The sequence below is a fragment of the Haliaeetus leucocephalus genome, unplaced genomic scaffold, assembly GCF_000737465.1.
Source record: "Haliaeetus leucocephalus isolate CR32 unplaced genomic scaffold, Haliaeetus_leucocephalus-4.0 Scaffold526, whole genome shotgun sequence".
In the NCBI taxonomy this organism is placed as follows: Eukaryota; Metazoa; Chordata; class Aves; order Accipitriformes; family Accipitridae; genus Haliaeetus; species Haliaeetus leucocephalus.
The window spans coordinates 2,240,115-2,264,390 of NW_010972962.1; the positions used below are offsets into that span (position 1 = coordinate 2,240,115).

Below are 24,276 nucleotides of genomic sequence, written 5' to 3' on the forward strand. Positions count from 1 at the left end.
CTAACTTTCTAAATTCCTAACATTCCAAGTTGAGATAATCAAGGTCAGCCATTTCTGAGAGCAAGGGTGGTGTTTGTCCATTTAACAAAGCAAGATTTTGATCTTCAGAGCAGATACATAAGAACAGCAGGGCTGGAAATTGAAATTTGGCAGCAAGAGAATACTCACAGAGGAGAATTCTTAGAAAAAATCTGAGCCTTCTTTCAAGAAAGATACCAACAATATAAGGATCTTTAATAGTGACCCATTGGACAATGCTGACCTTGAAAGACACACAAGATTATGCAATTACTGAGCTAGCCATATACATAGTTTAATGTCAGTGGAAGTGCTGAATAGACATAAAAATTATATGTATTGCCTTCTCTGGATGAATCACAGGAGAATGAATCATGGAAGCGACAGGGAGATACCTGACTTTAGTGTGACTCAGGAAAAGATGGGCATGTTTAGCTCCTGAAAGCCACTGCTCTGAGGACAAGCTAAGACATATAGGCACCCTTTAGCTCCCAGTGCCTGTGTCCCAGCCTGGCAGGCTGACCACATCTGGGTGCTACGGGGAAGCACCCACTGGGAGAAGCAGCATGGGCTGGCCACCCAGCTGCGGCAGCAGTAGCATCTGGTGGAGGAGTGGTGCTGCCTGGAGCCCAGGGCACGTGTGAAACTTAGGAGCATCTGGGAAAAGGTGGTAGGTGAGGGACAGATTGACCTTTTAAATACTGGACAGTATGTACCTACTGGGTTAGCTAAGCTGATCTTTGGTACCTCCATCTTTGTAAGCTTGCCTCAAAGAGTACAGACACGGTTTTCTGCACAGTCAGTTCTATGCTAGACCTTGCCCAAGCTGTGTTGCTATGCGCAGGTGTTTGTTAGCATGTCTGTCTGCCAGCCAAGTGTGACTTGTTGGTGTGTTTTGTACTGTCTAAAGTTGGAGGTTTTTGCATTATTTTGTTTGCTGAGATCCTTAAAAGCATCCTCCTTTGTGTCTTCTTTTGGGGAGTAAATTCCCTTCTGCTGTGTTCCTCTCTAGCCTGCTGTGATACTGGAGAGTGCTGTGTGCTCTTCATTTCAGGCACTGATTTTTAGATATGTGGGACTGGCAATTTGTGAGTTGATTGGTGAAGACTGTGTGCTGCAATTAACCTAATTATGGGTTTGATTACATTAATTAAACTCTTGTCCTGGACAGCAGCTGTTTAATCATTTGCCTTCAGGCTCCCCCTCAGTTGGGGTCATTCTGAAACCTGCTGGTTTGGGTTGGCAGAGTTGAGTCATGAGTGTGTGATACCGACATAAGCGTGTCGGCACCAACACTGTGCTGACTTTTTTCCCCTTAATCTTAAACTTTCTCTTATTAAAACCCTATTGTAAAACTTTAAATGTCATTGATCAACTTCTATACTGCTGTTCTTTGGAAGCTCTTGAAAGTGTGACTCTTCTCCAAGGTGGTGGGAGAATCTTTTGCACCAGTTTACGCTAATTTGCCTTTTGGTGCACATGTGCACTTTGTGTTATGCTTATGGATGCTGTGCTGGATGCACAGACCCTGAGAGAAAAACTTAAGCCTGGCTTTGCTGCTGTAGCATTTATATATATATATATATATATATATTATTTCCTCTCCCCAGTACAGTTAGCTGGTTTGCATCACAGCTTGTTTTGGAGAGCTGTTGACTTGTAAAGGGGCAGGATTTGGGAGGTGAGCTACAATGAACTCCAGAATCAGCTTTGGCAGAGCCAGCGGTGGCATAGCATGATAGGAAAGTGAAGGTACTGTTTCTGAGCTTTATGAGATATTCCCATCTTTGGTAGCCATATTGAAATGAGTGATGAATTTTGGTGTTTCTGCTCTTTAGAAAGTTGGCAGAGATCTGGTGCAGTCGGTAAGCCTGTGGATTTTCAGTGGAAAGCACTTTTAAAATTTACTTCAGGGTAGAAAAGAAATGTAGCATTTTGACTTCTTGGAAGTAGGTAATGGCAGAGGCTCACTGATTAAATCTTGCACTCTTCAGTTCTGGTTGCTTCTCCTTTATCTCCTGCACGGAGATATTGCAGTGGCTATTAATTCTCATTGCAGAAGTGTCAGTGTAGTGGTTCAGTGTTTGTCAGCTAAGGGGTACCTGCCTGATGCTCTTCTTGAAGTACCTATGAGGGAGAGAAGAACTTGGTCGGTGAAGAAACTCCTTTCCTTTCCCACTCATCGTGTTGTCTAGTTGTTTCTCTGTGCAAAAGCTCTAGCCCTTGGACTGACTTTATAGACCAGGCAACAGCAATTCAAACTCACTGCAAATATGGGGCTGTTGAATGGGAGCCTGGTGACAGACTGTATCATTTAATGACTTGGTGGTTTGTGTTAGTTCTTAAACTGAGTAGCTCTCATCAGGGGTACTCTGGCAGTAACTTAGAGGGAGCAGGAGGTGTGGACATGGGGACGTGGTACTAGTTTTAGAAATGAGATGCATTGCACATAAAGCCAATGCAAAGGGTTTGTGCCTAGAAGCTGAACATCAGAGATGGCAGCTAGGTTCAGCTCAGCTGAGCACCTGTAGTCCAACCACACTTGCGTCCCCTCACAGCAATTTGTTGAACATACAGCTGCGAAGGTTGGGGTACGTTGTGGCTTTCCTGAAAGCAAGGAGGAATGTAGGTCTTCCGTATGGATTGTTAGCTGACAGAAAGCAATGAAGAAACAGATACTTCAGCAAGAAAGGACTGTAACTCTGGTGGAGTGAGTCCTATGGCAACATTGATGCTGCTACACTTTTTTCAGAATAACTCAGATCTTTTAAATTTGAGTACTTAAGCACAGGCCTAGGACTGGTTTGTCCACAGCCTTGTAGCAATTTATATATAATATATATATAAAATAAAAATTTAAATGTAATAGTTTATATGCCTATAAAAATTTCCATGCTGATTTTGTAGCATGTTTTCATCTCCAGTCTGTGCAGAACGGTTTATGTGACTGTAAATGCTGTGAAAAGGGAAACTGGGCAGTTCCATGCAAATGTATATTATATGGAAACAGACTTTCCTGACGCTGCCCACTAGCTTAGCTTTTAACGCTCAGGGAATAAGCAGAAAGAACTAATGCAGGAACTATGTTGTCTTAATGGTAGATTATTGGAATTGTTGACACACAAAAAAGAAGGAATTGGGGGGAGGGGGGGAGGTGTGTGTATAGAGCAAGTATTTCTACTTGCTGAATACTTAAGTTTGCTCCTGTTTTGGTGTTCTGGTCTTTTGGGGCACTCAGAAGCCCCATGTCATTTGGCTTGTTTCAGCTGAGGATGCTCGGCAGCTTGAAGTATCAAGCCTCAGGTTAGAAAGATTGCTTTTCAGAACTGAGAAGCATTTTAAATTGATGGCACTTTTACAGTGAATACCTTTCCAGAAGACTGAACAGCAGCAAGCCTACAGAAGCCAATTCCTTTATACGTTGCCTTATCCCTTGTGATTGCTGTGACGATTAAATAACTTCAGAGTAGAAAAAGTTTGAATGGCATTTGCCTTGAGCATTCTTGTGCAGTGCTTTTTTTAATGAGCTCTCACACTTCCAACTTGCAACTTCTAGTATTTAAAGCTTTCTCTGTGCTTTCACTCTTATTGTAATGCTGAGGAAGTGTTTTGGTTTTTTAAAGACTTTTATTAGCAGTTGTCCCTTTTGTGTGGAGTATGAAACCATGGATTAAGGCAAGTAAAGGGTTTATATTCATTACAACTTAATTCTGTTCTAACTTTAGTTTAGCTGGAAGTATATCAGACAGTACAAGGGTAGTATAATACAGGAAGGAAAAAAAACTGGATAATGAACACTCGGAAGATTCCAAGGCATTTTTCTAAATGCTTAACAAAATATTTATAGTTTTTCATTAAACTGCTGTGACAACACATTCCCACTATCACACTCCTGTTGGAAACACTAAAGGACATTGCTCCTTTTCTAAGGCTGAGGTAGAGGACACTGTATGCAAGTACCAGCAGAGGGAGTCAGGACTGGGCATTAACTGCTGGAGATTTTCAGATCACAGTGGTCATCATCTGGAAGGGGAAACATTCTTAATGTGTGGGGTGAAGTATGAAAAGACTTCCTTTAAGAATCTGCTGCTTTCTGAGTGATACACATATGTGTTTTCTCCCTCCTGCACTTTGATTAGAAACACAAAAACACAGTCCTGAGTATTCTGGTTTGGGAATCCTGATGGTGATTCCAGTCAAAAATGGTTTACCAAGCAATTTCCTTCCTTCCTGTACCCTTCTCAGACCACACTAATATGAAGCATGGAATGGGGTAACATTTAGAACTGTTCAGGATTTCACATCTCTACCTTGTCAGTGGTGGAAAAATAATGTCAAATATGAAAGGCTCCTAGCAAAATAGAGCCACACAGCTGGGGAGGAAAAATGGTTCAAGATGTTGGCAGCGTGCTCAGAAGAACCAGTAGCTCCTCTCCTTCCAACTGCGGAGCAGTGATCTCTAGACGGATGGATGCTGTCCCTGATGGCACAGTGGTTAGAAGAATTTGGGCAAGTGAAAATGCTCTGAAGAGTTTTGTGGCTGTGCAGAAGCTCTTGAAGCTCTTTTCTGCCAGTCTGCAGAGCAGCACACTGGACTTTATCCCTCCCTTTCACACCCTGGTGGTGACAACCTGTTTACTTAGGCTTTGTGTGAAGGATACTGTTAGGACCCAGCATTTTTGTTCTCTTTAGTGCCCTCGGTGATAATTTCTCTGGATTTGTTGTCTAGTCCCCTTGGCTTGTTCTAAAGTGTTTATTCTTTCATCTTTCTGGCTTATTGCCTAAGCTTTCAGCATTGAAAAAATGGAGAAAAGTAAATAAAAATAACAGAGTATTTGCTTTAAGATGTAAAAAATGAGCAATTTATTTTCATTAGCCTCTAGCAAAGACAACATTCTCACCGTACTATTTGTTATTACAAGCACTGTGTTTCTATGGTCTGACTTGCACAGTCTAAAGTGTCTTGCATTGCAGCCACAATGCCGATACACTCTTCAAACAAAGCTTTTAGGAGTGCTTGTTAGCCACAGCTCAGCCTACTACTGCTGCATTTCACTTGTTGATCTTAGTGAATGTTGTCTTAACTCAAACAGTTTCTTCATTAAGCAGGCTTCTGGTACAATTTCTTTTTCCTGGAGAAATGGAGATTCACCCAGAGACAGTGTTTCTGTTTTCTCCTGGGAGCTGGTTACCAAACGTTCAGAGAGAATTGGTGCTTGTTAGCCTCTAGAAACTGCAGAAGGTTCTGGACACAGAAAATGGATGTTATGGCCTGCAAAAGAAATAAGCTGATAGGCAAAAGGCAAAGCAAAAGGTGAAAAAAACCTTGCTGCTTATCTCATCAGTGCTGAAAAATGCCACAAGCACAGTGCGGGAGCCACTGGGGGCTAGTGCACAGGGCAGAGAGAGGACCTGAGTTGGCAGGTTTGGGTCGAGTTCCCAGCTCTGTCACACACTCCCCTGTGTGACCTTATGCAAACTGCTCCGTGTCTCTGCTTTGCCTGCCTTGCCTCTCTAACTCTTCACATCTTGCAGAATGCCTTTTACTCAGTGCTCTGCACATACCGTACCACTGTGTAGCTATTCCCTCCCTCTGCAGTGCTACTGAAGTGTGTCTTTTTTAATTCAGAGGTACTGGTTTCAGTAAAGGCAAGCCTGTACAGAAAACTGGACATTTAAACTCTCTCTATATTTTTCACCAGTTCAGCTATCATCTGGTGCTTTGTGTTCTACGTTCCTAACCTCACCTACCTTCCCCTTCTGCTCCTCCATCCCCCCTCTTACTTATTTAGGCTTACATCCCTGTCCGTCCCCTTCCTCCCCTCCTCCAAGCTGTGAAGACTCCCTGTTCTCTTGACCATCTAATTTAACCTTGATTCCCTCCTAGTCATTAGGCTTCTCTATTGAGGCCAAGAAGGTCTGGCAGCCTCTTTGATGGGTCTGCTAAGCGGTTGATTTAAATTTTGCAGGCTGTGTGATGCAGAGAGACTGCTAAATCACTGCTCCCATGACAGGTTTCTGAAAGGCTGGAGGAAGACAGAGTATTGAATAGAAAATTGGAAGAGGTGAGAGAAAACAGGAGGGCAGAACTTCTGGAAGGAAGCATGAAGAGTAATTTTGGGCCAGGTAGATGACAAGAATTTGACAAGGGGAAATGGTTTAAAGAAGAGTGCGTGTGTGCACATGTGTAGATGGAGGAAGGCAGAATAGGTGGTTATCCATCAGAAGGACATTTGTCAGAGGGAGCTGAAACCATGGTTACCAGATCCTGAATGCTCAACATCGGGAGTGATATTTAGGGACAGCTTCAAGAGGTGCTTACCCAGAAAATCTAGCTGTGTGGTTTGCAGGTAGACTCTGTTATTAAAAAAAACAAAACAAAACAAACCACACACACACCCCCAAACCAAATGAACAAAACAACAAACCAAAAACATAAAAAACCCCCCAAACCAGCACTGTGGCTGTGTACCAGTCAAAGCATGTCAAGTGAGCTTGACAGAAAAATATTTTAATAGCCTGGTGCTCATGTGCTGATTGATTACAGCAACAGATCAAAGATAAGTATTCTGTCAAGAATCATTAATATCTTTCAGCCAGTGGTAGCTATATAATATAAAAAATTTGAGCTGTTGAGAAGCATTCTATCCTTGCCTTGTGTCGTGGTTTAACCCCAGCCAGCAACCAAGCACCACGCAGCTGCTCACTCACTGCCCCCCCATCCAGTGGGATGGGGGAGAAAATCAGGAAAAGAAGTAAAACTCCTGGGTTGAGATAAGAACGGTTTAATAGAACAGAAAAGAAGAAACTAATAATGATAATGATAACACTAATAAAATGACAACAGTAGCAATAAAAGGATTGAAATGTACAAATGATGCGCAGGGCAATTGCTCACCCCCCGCCGACCGACCCCCAGCCAGTCCCCGAGCGGCGATTCCCCGCCCCCCCCCTTCCCCGTTCCTAAACTAGATGGGATGTCACATGGTATGGAATACACTGTTGGCCAGTTTGGGTCAGGTGCCCTGGCTGGGCATGAGAAGCTGAAAAATCCTTGACTGTAGTCTAAACACTACTGAGCAACAACTGAAAACATCAGTGTTACCAACATTCTTCACATACTGAACTCAAAACATAGCACTGTACCAGCTACTGGGAAGACAGTTAACTCTATCCCAGCTGAAACCGGGACAACTTGTTCCTAAGACCGGTAAATGAAAATTCATGGTAGCACACACAGCTTATAAACAGTTCTTCACTTCACATAGCTTTTAAAAGGGGAGCATGCAGGTTATTACCACAATTCGTTAAGTGCTAAAATGAGTTCCTGCGTTTTTACTTCTTCATAATTTGATAACTTCTATGCCTGTGAATGACATGGAATGTATTTATGACAATTGTTTGCCCAACTCCTACTGTTAGTCTCCAGTTACTGTATGAGCTCTAAGATCTTCTTGTTGCCTCCATCAGTGGGAAGGTAGAATTTAAGAAGATCTGGTAGATGCTACTTAGGTGATAATATATGTGGCAGAGAATTACAGAAGGCAAGTTCTTCAGTGCTTACACAAGGGAAAGACTTGTGATAACTGCAAAAACTCTTCTAGAAATCCTCTGATGTTGTGAAAGTGATCCCTCATCTGAAAGAATTATCAGGGAATGCTTCCTTAATGACTGCTTTGGGACTGCTGCAGGATTAGGCTAGATCCAGTGTTGTGTCAGCAGAGAGTGGGGATCTGCACTGTCAGGACTTTTGATTTTGGAATCCAAAGATCAGGATTTAAGTTCAGGAGGAGCCATTCTTCTCATATTATGTACCCTGTATCACAGTGATGAACAGAGGATGACTACTAGGGCTAACTGAAACTGAGATTCTGGCTACTTTTACCAATTGCTACAGTCACCTTATATTCCTGTGGTTCCTAAGACTTTTGTTGCACGCATGGGAAATCACTTAAAACAATCTTAGAAATTATGTTTTTCCTATGAGCTTTGAGGATTGCTAGGATAGTAGTAGGTGTTCTCCACCTGCTGGGGCTGGTCAAGGAAAGCTTCCCAAAGCATGCCTGCCAGAAAATGCATTAGTTTGTGGGGAGATGAGAGCAGAGAGATCTGTGTTTATGGCCAGAGATATCTGCCTCTCCCATTCTAATCAATTACTTCATGGTTAAAAGGCTCCAAGGATGTGGAAATGTTGGGTACATATCCCTGCTGTATTTATGGAGACTGGAACAGGTCTAACAGTAAAACCTCTTTTCTTCTCCTTTCTCTTTCTCTCAAAATACCCAGTAACCTTCAGGTGAAGGAAAATGGGAGACCTGAGTTTAGGTCTCTACTCTTGCGCTGAGATTTGAAACGCAGTCCTGCTGTATCCCAGATGTACACTGATTGCAAGGGAGTATGGTTGCAGTCTTCCCTAAATCGTTCTTCCCTAAGCAAGGAAAAGCTTTGTGCCCCTAACTACTGGATGAGGTTTGTAGCTGCAAATTATTGACAGAGTTATTTCATTACCTTTGAGAGTCCTCTGTACCTTCTGTTGGCCAGCTTCAGCTTATTACCATCTGCAAATGCCATTCTTGTGTGCCTCACGGGTTCAGGCGCTGCACAAGCGGTATAGTTCTCTAAAAAGGTCCCAGTGGGTTATTACTACATCATTACTTCTGACTGTACAAGTTTGTATATGTGCAAATTTATTTGCATTTTGTGCTGGCTTGCTAACAAACTCACCAAAGCACAAAACGCAGCTACCTGACATTTTTTAAATGTCAAATGATTTCTTTGTAATGTTTACTTTAAAAAGAAATCAGGCAGTGTCTCTTATGTAATGACATCTACCCCTTAATATAATGATGTATCTTTTTTAGAAGTTAGGTGTGGAACTCCCAGCTGTATGCATGCTTACCTTTACTGCTGCTTTTAGTCCTGCTGAGTTCTAATAAAACAGCACAGTCAGCCTGGAAGACAAGCATCTTCAAGTTTGGAGCCAAAGGAACAGTAACGATTACCCGTTTCTGAAAGTTAGTATATAACTCTCTTCACCACTACAGAGAAGAGTATTCTTCTCACATGCAGTCATCCATGGTTTCTCATTAAAAACCCAAACAGTTGTTTTGGTTATTTTTTTGATAAGCCATATGCATCTTCACTAACCTGTCTTTTCACTCATCAGTAAAGCAGGCCCTCTAGAGAAGCCACTGTTTTATGAGCTTTTCCCATTTCACATTCCTTTACATACTGTATGCACCTATAGATTTTGGTCTGCAAGCATATCTGTGATTGGTGTGTGGGAGGAGCATGACTCAGACCTTGTCATTCCAGTGACAGTTACTCTTTAACTGCCTCAAATTAGTCTTCATCTGTGAATGTCATCTTTATCTCAGACCTCATTGGTTTACTCAACTTAATAAAAAACTTCAGTATTCTGATTTGTGTTAAACACCATTAAATATTTGTAACTGTTTAATGACAGCAGAAAAGGGAAGCTTTTGAACCCGTTTGTCTTTAGGTTTGTTTGGGAAGCATTTGAAAACCCTGTATGGCATATAGTCACATAACTTGTTTGTACTTGTTGCACCCAGAAGTAAAAGATATGCAAGACAGGGTTGGCAGGTCACTCAGTGTTGGCTGAAGAGCATCTTGCAGTCATTCTGTGGTTATTGAAGTAACAACATGCTGGGAGCCTGGCTTACCAAGGTTATTGCATCAGAAGCTTCAGACTGAGCTGTGGAGAAGCAAAGCAGCCAAGTACAGCACAGTCCAGTTAAGTGCAATAGCTTTAGGGGCTTCATTTCCCAGCAAAGTCAATCTGAACTGAGAATTAATTGTTGTCCTTAACTATGGTATCCATTCATCCTGTCAGGTGCGGCCATGCTCTTAACCCTAGCTGCCTGGCCTGTCAACTGAACAGGCTTGACAGCTCCTCGGTGATTAACACAACCTCTCTGTGCAGCCAATGTCTCCATCACTGGTTGCTTTGCAGTGTGACTGCTTGGAGAAAAGTCAGCTTGAAGGGTGCTAGTGAGTGTAAGCCAGGTAAGCTACAGGAGACGCAGGCTCTGACTCAATTACACACTTTCTGTTGTTTTAAGGGTTTTGCTTAACTAGTTTTTGGTTTGGGGATGATGCAGTTAATCCAGAGAAGTTACTTCTCTCTGGAATCTGTGGGATAAGGGATGTGCAATTTTTACATCAGCTGGCTGGGTGAAACCAGCACTCTACCACCCCACCCCTGGTTCACTTCATCCCACCCTGCTTTTATACTGGGATAATTTTTAGGCATTAAATTTTTACCTTTTATTTTGTTCTCAGAGAAGGCAAAGCCTAAAAAAAGACTGTGATGTACTTGCTACATGGACAGCAAAAGCTTTTGTAAGTCAGTGAATGACAGTTAGTGGTGAAGAGAGCTGCTTTGTCTCAGTATTTCTCCTAACTGTGTCCTTAACTTTAATCACAGGCAGACATGCTCACACCTATGGAGTAGTGTTTAAAGCCTATGTTTAAGTGCATAGCTGAGCTGAGGTTTTAAGCCTAATGAGAAGTGAGATCACTGCAGCCTCAGGGGACGCCTTAGGTCCTTCCTCCTTGTAGTCTCACTGGTGGATTCAGATCTGAACATACTCGGCAAGAAATGCAGCCAACTACCAACTTTCCAGACAGGCGTTCTGGTAGGAGTAGAGGAATCTACCTGAATCCATTTATCATTGGGAACAAAGGATTACTCTAAATATCTCACTCGAATGTAAGATACCTTAATTAAATGAGGTCTGGAGCAATGACCAAAAGTCATCACACTGGAGAATGCTGCTTGGGCAGTAGTCAGCAAGTGACTTCAGCCATCAAACTTTTGTGTTGCATCACGATGGGGGGAAGTGCGGTCTAGAATTTAGTATGCGTAAGTGCTGGATAATGGCTTTGGTGTAGAAAATTCAGATCCAGTTCTGAACTCTCAAAGGCTACAGGTAGGTTATTGCAAAATCAGGCTTGGGAATTGCCAACAGGAATGGGCCTGAGCCAGCAGTACAAAGCCCAGGAGAATGTGTGGCAGTATTATAGGGAAAGGGCCAGAAAATTTGAGTAAAAGATGATGTCCTCGAGCCTCTCTAGATTTCCTTCCTGCAAGGCTTTGTGGAAAACATTATACAAATCATAGAGGAAATAGGGTAGACAGAGGAAACATAAAAAGTTTGTATGTAAGCAGTTTCACATGAAAAGATAACAACTTTTCATTTTTATTCACTCCTTTCTTGAATCTTTTCCTAACTTTTTTTATGTGTAGCTCTATTTCAGTAATAGATTTTTAAAAAATGAGAGTTTGCTTCTAATTGGGAGTAACCATTTCAGATAAGTTGAGATTAAAAAAACAGCTTTCAAAGTAAAAGCCTTCATATTGGTGCAAGTCAGTAAAAACCTAGAAGCAGTATCTGGAGATTTAATTTTAACCAAGTAATTGAAAATGGCCATGCATTACTCTGTATAAATTGTAGAAGAAAAATGATGCCCTTAAATGGCTCAGTCGTCATTTAAATGGTGATCTGTTCATTAGTGCTGGGAAATGAAATGGAAATCCATTTCAATTTTCTAGACAATTTAAATTTTATTGTCCATAAAATTCTACAAAACAGTAAAATAGTGTGCTTTCTTGCACATTGCAGAGGATTTAATCAGATTTTGCCATTTTAATAATTCTTGTCATGGTAAAACCCACTGGTGAATACATTGACCTGAAGTCATCCCCTGTTGATAAGTGTCCTACTGGTGAGTCTGGCCTTGTATGTTTGGAATACAAATGGCTTTTGCAGCTGTAATCTGTTTGTACAGTTAGTTTCCTCTTGATAATCAAATTGGCTTACGCTAGAGAAAGGCTTAGCATTCACTGAAGTACACATGCTTAAAACATAGAGCATCATCAAGATCCTGCTCCACATTTAAAACCCTTTATGACCCTCCTGAAATGTTCTGATAAATATCTTGTTCCTTTACAGGAATTTTAGTTGTTTTAACTAGTTGTGAAAATCAGTACGTTTCCTGGCCATTCTGTCTTACCTTACTAGAGATGAACCTATCTTGTGGAGGATAAAACATGGAGAGGTAAACAGAAAGTGCCATTTCTGTGGAATTACCTTCCTTTTTCTCCAGTCTTACCTTTGAGTAATCATGCTGATGTTTCCCCTTGCAAATCTTCTTGCCTGTTGCTCTTGCTTTCCCATATTGTTGTATTTTGACTGAAACAAAATTTGATTCCGCAAGGAGCTTTCCGTGGACTCACTGATTAAACTGTAATGGTTCTTTGAAAGTCTTTGATATCAAGGGTTAAGGCCTTAATGTCAATGAATTACTAAGCATTACTGTGTTTGCAGTTAGTCATGGCTATCTGGCAGGTTTAAGAATTTACCTGTAAGTTGACGCAAAACACGTATCTTCATATCTGGTTTATGATGTACCTTTGGATGTAAAATGATGTTGCCTCTTTGTGTCTAACCAGTCAGTGGAGGTACAGAAATATTGATGCCTTCAGATAATTTAAGTGAGAAGAGTCATGTGAACTCATTGGTCTGCAAGTGCTGTTTGTTTATAGAATATGAACGTGCAGCCCTGTTTTCCTGAAGGTGAGAGAAGCTCGTGGTTAGGGATTTCAAACTCTACCAGCCTGAAGTCTCTCTGTATCCAGGATGTTCTTAATTCCTTTCAGTGTCATGCATGTGTCATTTTCTGTTGGCTTCCCTTTACAGCACAAATGTAATGTACAACCAGACTCTTCCTTAATTTTGCAACCAGGAGCTTTCTTGCAGGGCTGATGCTGAAGCTTGTTTTATTGGCTTTTATTCACTTCGGCTCTGATTGCTCCTCTGATCAGTTTTGGTCTGTGTGTTTTCCCATGCTGTTTATCTCAGCCCAAACATGCTGAAGGCATAAGCAAAAACGGTTAGAGATTTGTGCTGCCCACAATGCCCAGGCTTGTGAAATTCTTGGGAGCCAAACACCTGCGATTGCTGCTACCAGCTGTGTGGGTGCTACCAGATCAAATCAAAATAAAAAAACTTCAGTTTTGAAGCATCCTGATGGATGCTGGAGTTCAGCATCTTTGGAAGGTTTGGTGTTTTACCAACACTTATCTCTCTTCTTCCACATTAAGCTTTAAAGTGGCAAAATGTAAATGGTTTCAAGTCCCTGAAATAACAGGAGGTTATTTGCTTGTGGGTCTGTGCTGCTGTAGTAGCAGTCTGCTTTTATTTTGTAGAGCTAGGAAAGGGTGTGAGGAGAGAAGCAGTGGGAGCTGTTTGTGCTGTTTGTTCCATAGCTGTTCTTAACTCTTCCCTTTCTGCCCTTACATACTGCAGACAGCCTATTTTAAGGTGCACAGATGTTTCTACTACTCTAGTCCTTGGTAGTTGCTTAAGTGGCTTCTTAGACCAGCTGTTCCTTTGTTTATGTCTCTGGCTTTCATTTCATTGCAGTTCCTGGGTTTTCTGGTGATGGGAAGAGGAAAAAAAAAATCACGTCTCTGATGTGCTGTTGTTTAGCCCTTATCAACTGTGTCCTCACTGGTGGCCTATCCTTCTGCAGGGGAGACATTTTCATTGTAGCTGGAGCCTAGTGTGGTCCTTCTATGTCCCATCTCTTGTCACAGGACGATTTCAGCAAATGTGATGATGAGTGTGAGAAGATTTGCGGTAGGATTTGACCAAGAGTTTAGCAAAATTTGCCAGTGGTTTCTCATCTTTCATCCTAGAAGTCAAGTGGTTCTGCCACATGACTTGATGCTCATGTCCCTTAAGGCCTAGTCAGGCTTTCTACTTTGCTGTTTGCCATTGAATTGATTTTTAGACTTGCTCAGCTGATAGTAGTGTGCCAGTTCTTTGATCTTTGCCATTGCTACTGCCTTGCTTTTGCGTGTGGGGTACCTAAGCTGAGGTGCAAATTACAAGCTGGTGGAGTGAAAGAGGAGGGAGGTGGAGCAGTGTATTGGTTCAGTCTGGGAGAACAGAGAGCTGTGGGAAGAGCAGAATCTAGCAGTCACTGGAACAGCAGGGGGGACAGCTCCTCTGGGAATTTACTTTCACTTCAAAAAATGTCTTTTTCCCCAAGTTGTGAAATTCAGGAATTGATGTACATGCTAAGAAGATAGTAGCAATTGTAATTTGTTTTATACCATGTGAAAATGTTATGTAAATATATTGTGAAACTTCATAAAGTGCATAATATTAATTGACCTATCAGGTTATGGCTAAGTTGTTTCCATTTATTCTTTACTAGCTAAATGAAATGATATCTCTATACATTGTATTAATAAAAATAAAAGGTAGAGAAAAGATTAGAAATAGGAAACTTTATAATATACAATGCTTCCTAAGAAGTAGCAAATTAAGCATCTCTGCATCTGTCTTGATAGAAAATGGGGCAACCTATTTAATTCTGTACTATTCTAGAAGGTTATATAGATACTTGATAAGTAAATCTTGCTTTAGATGCTTTAGTTTCAAGTTGCAAGACTACAAATAACAATTCTATCTAAACTAGTGCTGTAGACAATTCATTGATAGATACCTGTTCAGTTTGGTATTTGGTTGCAGACTGTAATTAACAGTTCAGTGTTTTTCTTTTAACTGCATGCTGTCTACCCGTAAGTAGGCATAATTATCACTAATCAAGACCCCTAATCTCAAGCAATTATAAGCCCTTACATTGTTCTATTTGCACATTTAAAAACAATGTGTTTTTCTCATATAATTGTGTTATAATCCATACAATTATTAATTTCTGCTTTTCTTTTTATCTGATCAATGTTAATTTTGTGTGACCTCACAATGTGTTATCTGAAAAATGCCTTTGAGGCATGCAATTTTTGTGGTTAATTTATGGTTATGTTTCGTCTTCAGTGAGAAGTGATATAGTGCAACAGGTTTTCAAGGCTGTGCTTTCTCTCAGCCATCTACAAACTCAATAATTTGTTGTGAACTAGGAACTTGTTAGTGAAACAAAAGTGCAGTTATACATTTAAATCATCTACTGTCTGTAAATCCAGGTGCTTGCTCTTTGAATGGTATTTAGATTAGCACAGGCTCCTCCTTAAGTATGTAAAAGGCGTTTGTCTTGGTTTTTTAATTGTTAAGTGGAATTTACATGCAGGCAGACAGACTTTCTGGATCAGCTTTCCAGAAAGTGAAAATGGAGGCAGTTCTGTTTTAGAAAGCACTGCAAGTCTTGGGGGCAAGATGTAAGAAGTTGTTCACTAGTTGATGTTGGTCTTACTTGTTGCTGTATAGGTTTTATGCACACATTTTGTATGCAAGGCCTTTGAACGAGTGCAGTTTGAACAAATCATCATCAATCTGATGATTCATCTCAGGAACCGCATGCAGCACTTACATCTGTAATTGGGGTAATTGCAAACCTCTCATTCTTACAGATAGAAATTTTTCCTCTTATAATTCTAAAATGAGATCCCAGATCTTTTACTGTGGTAGCTGAGACCTGCACTGACTTGTATTTATGTCTCTATTCTTATTTGTTACATCATTAAAAGTAGCAGATGATTTGGTGACCTTTCCAACCTGTGTCTGACCTTCATGATTCACTTGTGCGGGTAATTGGCTATTGAAATTACTATGCTTTTATCTTTGACGTTATTTAAACACTGGTTTAAATGGGGTGACACAGACTGCATTGTAAATGGGTGGCCACATTGTTGGGGACAATGTGTTTTTCTTTATCTGTTGTCAGAAAAGAATATTAATGTAAGGGTGAGGGGCTCTATCTTTTCTGAGGGATCTTGACATTCATGGAGAGGAGATGTTGGAGATTGTGCTCTGTCATAAATTGCCCAACTGTCTTCCTGTAGTAGAGTGTGTGTTTCTGAAATCTTTCTTGGCCTGCAGTGTACTGCAGTGGGTTCATTTCATTATTCCTTTGAAAAGAAGGAAAGGCACACAGCAAGCTGTTTCTGTGCAGAAGAGGTCAATGTTTAATATGCTAAAGTATCTACCCAATATTAGGCTGCAAAAATTGTTGGGTTTAATGTGTCTTTAATAGTAATAAAGGGGTTAGCTAATGATAAATTAAGGATTGTAAATTCGGGGATTTTTTTAAAAATAAAAAATTCATGTAGGCAGGAATAATTTTTCTTGCCAAAATAATTGTCATAGTGGAGCATAGTAGCTGCAATTTGCAGTGGAAATTGCTCTAGGACTGCTCGCCTCATAATAATCAAAGTGAAGAATCAAATTTCTGGTTTTTCTTTAGGCTTCATGTAGCTGGACAGTAATGGGACAGAGTAGGGACTCCATTTTACCTTTTCTGGCATAGAGCTATACATCCCAAGATACTGTACCCTCAGGTCTCACTGTTCACCAGAGAGCAAGAGATAGTTGTATGCACACAAGTATGGTCGCCCAGAAATCTGCAGACAAGAATTTGCTTGGGACCCTCTTCCTAAACTGTCACCTATTTTCAGCGCTATACTGGCTGGCAGAAGAACAACGTTTGTGGATGCCTTTGTGCTGCTGCAGTGTCCTGCCAGTGGGACTTTGCAGTTTTGGAGGCCCTGGGTTCATGTTCTGTTAGGGTAAAAGTCCATGTAAGTAGGGCCTAAGGTAGCAATATCGTAGGGTTGTGTTTGCATCTGCATAACAGAGAGCAAAACAGGACATAGTTAGGGAAAGGTAATGCTGTTCAAATACAAAATACTCATGGATTAAGGAGCATTTATAGTAAATCTTTTTTTTAAAGCATTTCTTCATTCGTCAGTACTCATTGCATCAGACCTCCCGGTATGGTTTAGCTCAGGCACGAGTTAAGGTTAAACAGAGAAATAATCTATACATTTCTGGTCACTGTATCCCTATTCATACTCTCCACTTCTTTTTAAACTGAGTTTGCACATTTTTATATATATTTTTATACCCATCTGTACAGAGCGGTAGTTAGAAAGGGGGAGAGCTGGTCTCTACAGGAACTCATAAAAAGAAAAGAAGTTATACAGCATCAGGAGGGAATTCTATAGAGCATCAGGAGTGTAAAGGCCTTGAGTAAGTCTAAGTTTAAATTACATCTCTTGGTGATAAGGGAAAAGATAGTTCTGTAATTTTCTTTTGCACATTATCAAAGGGTTTTTTTGGTCATAAAACCTTAAAGCATTTTAGTTGGCTTAAGGTTATCTGCCTGTAACACTGACATGAATAAATAGCTGCATTCTCAAAGGAATTAATGGGATGAGGGAATATTTTTTTTTTTTTTTTTTTTTAAGAGGGGGTGAGGGAGGAAATAAACAGCATAAAGGTGTATTTAGATAAGGCAAAATATTTTCTTATTTTTTAAAATTTCACTTCCAGAGCACTTACTGGTGGTTATCGGTGCATCTGCCATCTGACTGTTCGTCTCCCTCTACAGCTGGCCCCTCACATATCACTGACCTGATTCACAACATAGGAAAACTCCACTTGAGGCTTCCAGTCCTTCCCTTTCATTCAGGGCTGGATTGGCTGGAAGAGCTTCCGCCCCAGCCTCTGCAAGCTGTCAAAAGATGACCACTGAGGCTGCCACCAGCCTGCTGTTCTGTCTTGGGCTTCAGCAGGCGGATCTTCTCAAGTCCTGTGTGTTTTCATCTGCTTCTCTCCACACCTGGAAATACTGTCTGTTTTTTCTCTCTCGTGTTTATTCTTAAACCCATCCTGATGAACCAGCTGGCTTCATAACTGTGTTGAGTGAAGTCAGAAGGGCTGTGCAGCCGTCTGCCTTTGAGGGCTCGAGCTCTTGCCTCAGGCCTTGCTGTTCTGCCTGAAGAATATAAAACATAATGCGAGTTTTTATGTATTATTAAACTTACATCTATAAATCACTGACTATGGTAGCTGTTTATTACATATTCCATCTTCTGCTTTGATGCATTGTTGTTGTCACACTGAGGTGGGTAATGATGACTCGGCTTACTACTGTGGTAATGCACTTAAAGCTTGGAAATCTGTCACTGATGGCATTTCAACACAGGCACTATAAACCAGAGATGAAATTTTAAAGTATTTGCTGTCCAGCTATTTGTCTTAAAATTCTTGTGTCTTCTATTGTGGTTCTGTAAGGGTTTGGATACTACTGAATTGTTTGATGGACAATGACAAATAGTTGTGTTGCAGGAACTCTGTGTTGCAGGACTCGCCATCACAAAAGTAGGTGGTGGTCCTCAATTTGTAGTGCTGAAGGTGACCTATAAAATGCTTGTGCTCGTTGGGCCTTCCTAACAAAGCACTGACATTGCATGAATTTCTATGGGCCTGGCAATTTCCTGGGACACAGACTGATGATCACAACTTATTATGTATTATACCTATTGTTTTTCTTTTTTTACAGCCCTTCTGTATGCAACCATTTTTGGTAATGTGACAACCATATTTCAGCAAATGTATGCTAATACAAACAGATATCATGAAATGCTGAACAGTGTCCGGGACTTTCTAAAGCTCTACCAGGTCCCTAAAGGACTGAGTGAACGTGTGATGGATTACATTGTTTCCACCTGGTCAATGTCCAGAGGAATAGATACTGAAAAGGTAAGTTAAGTGAAACTGCAAGGAAAGAAGTCACATCCTGAAAGTATTTCATGAAAATAAACAGGAGGTACTTTCTTAGTAAAGAAGACAAATATTCTTTAAATAGTTCCATGTAGTACCTTCCCTTAATTTTAAACTTTCAAATACAGTATTTCAGCTACTCTGTCATACTGACATATGTTAGTGATAAAAGTACATATGTTTTTCTCGTGATACGGCATGAAATAGTATACAAATGATGAAGGAAAGAGCTTGGTTTTCAGTAAATAAAGAAGATAACTAAAAAAGTTCCAAGTTCTAACACAACCTCAGAATTTCTTCAAATGTTGGGGTTTTTGTGTTGGGGTTTTTTTGCAATATTTCTGTTGTGTAAGGTTGTTTGCAGCTCTGTGGGCCTGAATACAAAGTAAAATTTGTTTGTTCTTCATAGAATTTGAATGTAATATTCTGTGTGCAGGTTAAAGATACTAATTAACTACTTGCCGCTTTCATATTAGTTGCTAGCTTTTATGGAGATAGATACTGTTTTTCTTCCGACTGTAAAGAGATATGATTTGTGGGGTCGTTCATTCAGGAAATCATACCAATGCTCTGGTCACCAGCCTTCTGGTTGGCATCTTAATTTAGTATTCTAAACTGTAGATGATGCAGTTAAAGAGCAAACAATCTCACTTCTGTCTAGCTGTTAAAGTGTCATTATGAAAGAGTAGAACAGATGTGGCCTTGCGCTGGGCTGTCTGGAGACCAGTAGGTACACAGGGTACTGTTTGCTTTCCTAAATGGGCTTCAGCGTACCTGCCATTTAGATCCCAGACCATGATTCTGGTAAGCACTGTCCGTCATACTAGCTGTCAGAAAGAAATGGTGTTTTAGTACTGGATAGTGCTGATTAGAAACTGCTCTGCCTGTTTTCTCATAAAATATCTTTGTGCGGGGTTATGGGTTTGAGGTATTTGGGGAAGGTGGAGAGATAACATCTGAGGACACATAGTGTAAAGAATGCTGGTGCTTTCATTCACTCCCCCAGTGCAAGCCCCTCTCATCATTTTAACAAAGCAACAAGAAAAAATTGCTATGTAAAACATGTTTGGTTTAGCTTATCTTCAAAGTTCATTCTTGGCTTCCTCTGATAAGGAGAGAAATGCTTTAAAATGCCTTTGGAGACAGCAGGATAACCAAACCAAGCACAACTCACTGTAGCCTTTGAGAATTATCTTAATAAACAGGAAAAAAGTCTCCAATTATCAGGACATCAAAGAGCTTAATATGGTGTTGTTTTCAGTAACTGGTGTGTTCATAGCTGAACTGCCAGTAGTGATGACTGTAAAACCAAGAAATCAACTTTCATCTGCATAGCAAAAGCTAGCAGATATAAGACCGACTAATGGCCGTGCCAATCCATAAACTCTCAGGTCTGAGTTCCATTGGTTCGATGCCTGTGTATAACTGCTAGGATGACATGCAATAAATAAAACATGTATTGCTCCTGTGACAGAACAGTGGTAGTTGTGCTGCTGTGTAATGCAGTGCTGTTTTCTACAGATGAGGCAGATACTTAAAGATGAACTTAGCACAGAATCAGTCTTCTCACTATTTTGTAGGCGACAAATTTGGTGTTAACTGCAGGCATGCCAAGGAGTGAATAATCAGCTAAAAGCAAAGTCTGTAAGTCTAGAAAATGCCAGTATAACAAAATTTAACCAAGAGCTGCTGAAACATTCTAAAATTAAACCATGAAGATATGTTTCTTACCTCCCATACAAATGAAAGTCTTCTGCCATTTGTCTGTAACTCTCAAATGTCTTTAATCCCTTTAATTTCTGTGAAGTCTGCAGACAACTTCTCTAAATGGAGAATGGAAAATGAGTTAACTTCCTCTTAGACTGGGAAACCAAGGGGTTTTTGGCTAAGAGCCTCATTTTAAATATACTCTTGTATATTCTGGTTTCTTTACTACTATTTCTATTACAACAACCCTTTTTGTGCGTGATAATCAAGTAACTGTGAAGTGTGTGTGTGTAATTCCAGTAGCAAAGTTTGGCAAGCATCTGCAAATACAGAATGGTTTTGTTGCCAGAGTAAATAAGATAATTGCAAAGACAGCTATAGCCTCTGCCTGTGTTCCACGTTAAATGCAGGTCCTGGTGCCCCGACCCACTTCTTTGAGCCTGGAAAACTGAGAACTGGCAGGTTCGGCTGCTGCTCCCTGTGGGGCAGCCAGGAGAGATCATCCATGAGTGCCCTACACTTAAGCACTATGGAAATATATCTCTTTCAGAAGTAGTATCTGTAATAGCAGGTCTGCTTGGAGGTGGGCCAAAGATGATGATATTGGTGATAGTCATTTGCCTTTGGAGTAGCAAGCGTAATATCTGGAACCAGTGCCATGCACAGAGTTATGAGCTTGGTTCTCTGCTCAGATCTTGCAGAGAGCCCCATTGCAAGGTGTAGGCATAGCCATAGTGCTGCCTGCTTTCCAGGAGTGTTTGCATTGAAGCAACCATCTCTTTCCATCCAGGAAAATGTGTAGGAGTAACTCTGAAGCTCCCCCAGAGTGCCCATTAATTGGATGGAATAGATATTACTAACAAAAAAAAAAAAAAAGAGGCAAACTTCCACTACTCAATGTTTTTCTCATATAATATGTCCTGAGATGTACTTCATCACAGACTATCCTCCAAGGATTTTGTCATCCCAAAACCCTGCTCCTGTTATGCATTTCCAGTGTTTTTGCCAGGAACTTTTAATCTGTACATGTAGTAGTAATTCTGTATTCTTTCCACTCGGCTGTTTGTATTGTATTAAAAACCTTCAGAAATGGCCCTGACGGGTACCCGCTGTGCTAAGCATCAGTTTGTGTACCCTTAGGAGCACGCATCATGAACTGCTGTGAGGAACATTGCATTTGGAAGATAAAAAGTTGCCCAACACAGTATCATACCTCAAAGTCCCTTTCTTGTGTGAACAACAAACTTGTTACTGCCACTGAGGGGTGAATTTGAATACCTGCAAATCTCAGTATTATGAGTTAATGAAACTTTTAATAACTTTTTTTTTTACTAAAGGGATATGAGATTGCACTTCTCCTCTATACAATATTCTCTTACTTGCAGTGTATAATTTGTACAGGCTTTTCATGGAATCTGCCTATCAAAAGAGTGACAATCTAGAAACAATCCTTCAGGAAGCTTTTCTCCACCACTTTCTGTACTGCTGTGCTCTCAGTTTTATTGTCTTAAAAACCTGAGGCCTTATCCTGGTAACTCAACATCCATCAGAGCATGTTGCTGAGATGAAAACATTATTTTCCTTCAGGTATTGTAAAGTAGTCTAAGTTAGTATTGTGGCTTATGTGTATAAATAATATAAAAATAAATATACAGACTGAGATTAGAAATCTTAAAAGAAGGAGGAAATTAGTTCTTAAACCCTGTATAGTGAACTAGGGATAATAGGCACATATAAGCCATGCACAGGAACTGATTGCCTAATTTCCTTCTCAGGTTTTGCAGATATGCCCTAAGGACATGAGAGCAGATATCTGTGTGCATCTGAACCGCAAAGTTTTCAAGGAGCACCCAGCCTTCAGGCTGGCGAGCGATGGGTGCCTTCGAGCACTTGCCATGGAATTTCAGACAGTGCACTGTGCCCCCGGAGACCTGATCTACCACGCTGGCGAGAGTGTCGACAGCCTTTGCTTTGTGGTTTCGGGGTCTTTGGAAGTAATCCAGGATGATGAAGTCGTTGCTATATTGGGTGAGTTTCACAGCTGATAATATGCATTGTGCACAAATATAGATGCATAGAGCATTTTTATAGCCTCTTCTACTCAAGCACTTAACTCATTCTTTAAAAAGCTTCAGTCAAGTTAGCTTTAGCATGGCCTGGTGAGGTATATTTTATTGTCCTTCCTGTTCCACAGAGGTAAACAGGAAGGGCAAGCACCTCATCTCCAGATTGCTTCAACCCTATTTCTTCTGGTCAATGGAAACTCTACTTGAGCATTGGGATCCTGGTCATAATTGGTGTTCTCCCTGTCTCACCACATCTCTTTTCGTTAGAAATTCCATTGAGGACTTCAGAAAACTTATTTTTAAAGTGCCTGGCTTCCCTGCCTCCCTCCCATGCCCCTGATAATAATCCACTTTTGCTGGAAATTTTCCTATTAGATTTATTTAAGATCTCATGTTGAAATAATATTTCTCTCTTTTCAAGTCAAAGTAATATAAAAATTTAGAGCTGATTTGTGTTAACTTGGAATGACAGCTGGAGGCATTAAAAAGAAGCTGATAGTGGTGTGAACAACACTGAGGCAAAGCTAGGAGAAAAGAGTGTGATAATCCAATAGATGTATATGAATCATGGGGTGGCTGGAGCACTGAGGAGGTGATACTTATCATTTGATTCTGTCAGACCCTTTTGTGATAAGGTAAATTCTCACGGTGGCTTAATCCAGTACCTGTCACTCATAACAGCCCGGAAAAAGAGAAGAAAACAGCTTGGTAATCTTACTGTTTCTGAACACATACATCCAGCTGTCCTAAGAGGAATGTCTACTGGAAAATGAGGGGGCTAATAAATATACTGAGTTCGGTTTTTCTCTACTTCTGAGCAGGATTGCATATACAGCATAGGGTGAATTTAGTGTCCTGCGGAATCCAGTTCATAATATTTTGTGCCACACAAGAAACTAAAGTGGTGAGAAGTAGGGGGATAACCGATTCTCTTTTGTTCTGGAATCACCTGTGCTGTTCAGTACTATATGATACTAGCAACTTCTGCTTTTATAAGTTGCACATGAAGAACTTACTACTTTTTGCCATGCTGAACTCTCATGAATTAACATGGCAAATGTGGAACAAACTAAAGCCTCTCAGTTTGTGTCACCTTTTATCCCATAATGCCTCCTCCTGTGTCCATCACAAGAATAAAACCTCAAAACATCTTGCTGCTCTAATCAGTATAGGTAAAAAGCACTGAAATAAATTTTTTTAACATGTCCTTTAAAGATACCAATTTTCTCCTCACCTTTACTGGTATCTTCCATGTTTTATCATAATACTCACTTTAGAAAATACTTGGCCTAGATTCCTTGAGAAATCAGTGCTAAGGAAACATGAACCCCTAATCTCTGCTGCTGCGGAGTGATAACTACAGATAAATGAGGCTGATTCCTTGGTATCTGAATGAATAGAAATATTTTGTTATTGCTCTTCTCCTGGGACAGTAACTATTGATCGTCTTCCCTCCACACCTTTATTTTTTTGGAATTTGGAGTCAGTTCTCTGGCTTGCACTAAAGTTGATGAGCTCTGTCATTTTCTTTGTGAATAGTGTAATCAGAGAGGAAAGTAAAATGAAGTGGGATCTGTTTGTCATTCTGCAAGATTTCATTTTGGATAAATGTGTATTGATTTTTGTGTTTCAGTTTCTGGACTAAGGAATCCCTTTCCTTCCACATGTGTGTGTACCTTCCTCCCCCAGGCTGTGAAGCATTCTGTTGAAGGTTTCTCTATCCTGATAAGAAATGGTGTCGTTAACTAAATTTTTCACCATTTTAATCCCTATTCTAAACCAGTTGGACTTTCTTCTCCTTCAGCATTGCATTATGTAAGCACCACATTACTGAAGAATGCTGCAGGAGATGGGTCAGGATTTCCTCCCTAACTTCTTTGTGCTCTCAGTTTTCTTAACTGTAGAATAGCAATTGTTGGGTTTTTTTA

At 40.5% G+C, this 24,276-nt stretch overlaps 1 protein-coding gene across 1 annotated transcript in view; it reads left to right on the forward strand.

The window, feature by feature from the left end:
* Positions 1-24,276, forward strand: part of KCNH1 (potassium voltage-gated channel, subfamily H (eag-related), member 1) — a 179,910-nt gene that overhangs the window by 69,897 nt on the left and 85,737 nt on the right. Inside the window, exons 8-9 of the mRNA XM_010576438.1 lie at positions 18,355-18,554; positions 22,058-22,310. Coding sequence (XP_010574740.1) covers positions 18,355-18,554; positions 22,058-22,310 — 453 coding nt within the window. The remainder of the gene's footprint in view (positions 1-18,354; positions 18,555-22,057; positions 22,311-24,276) is intronic.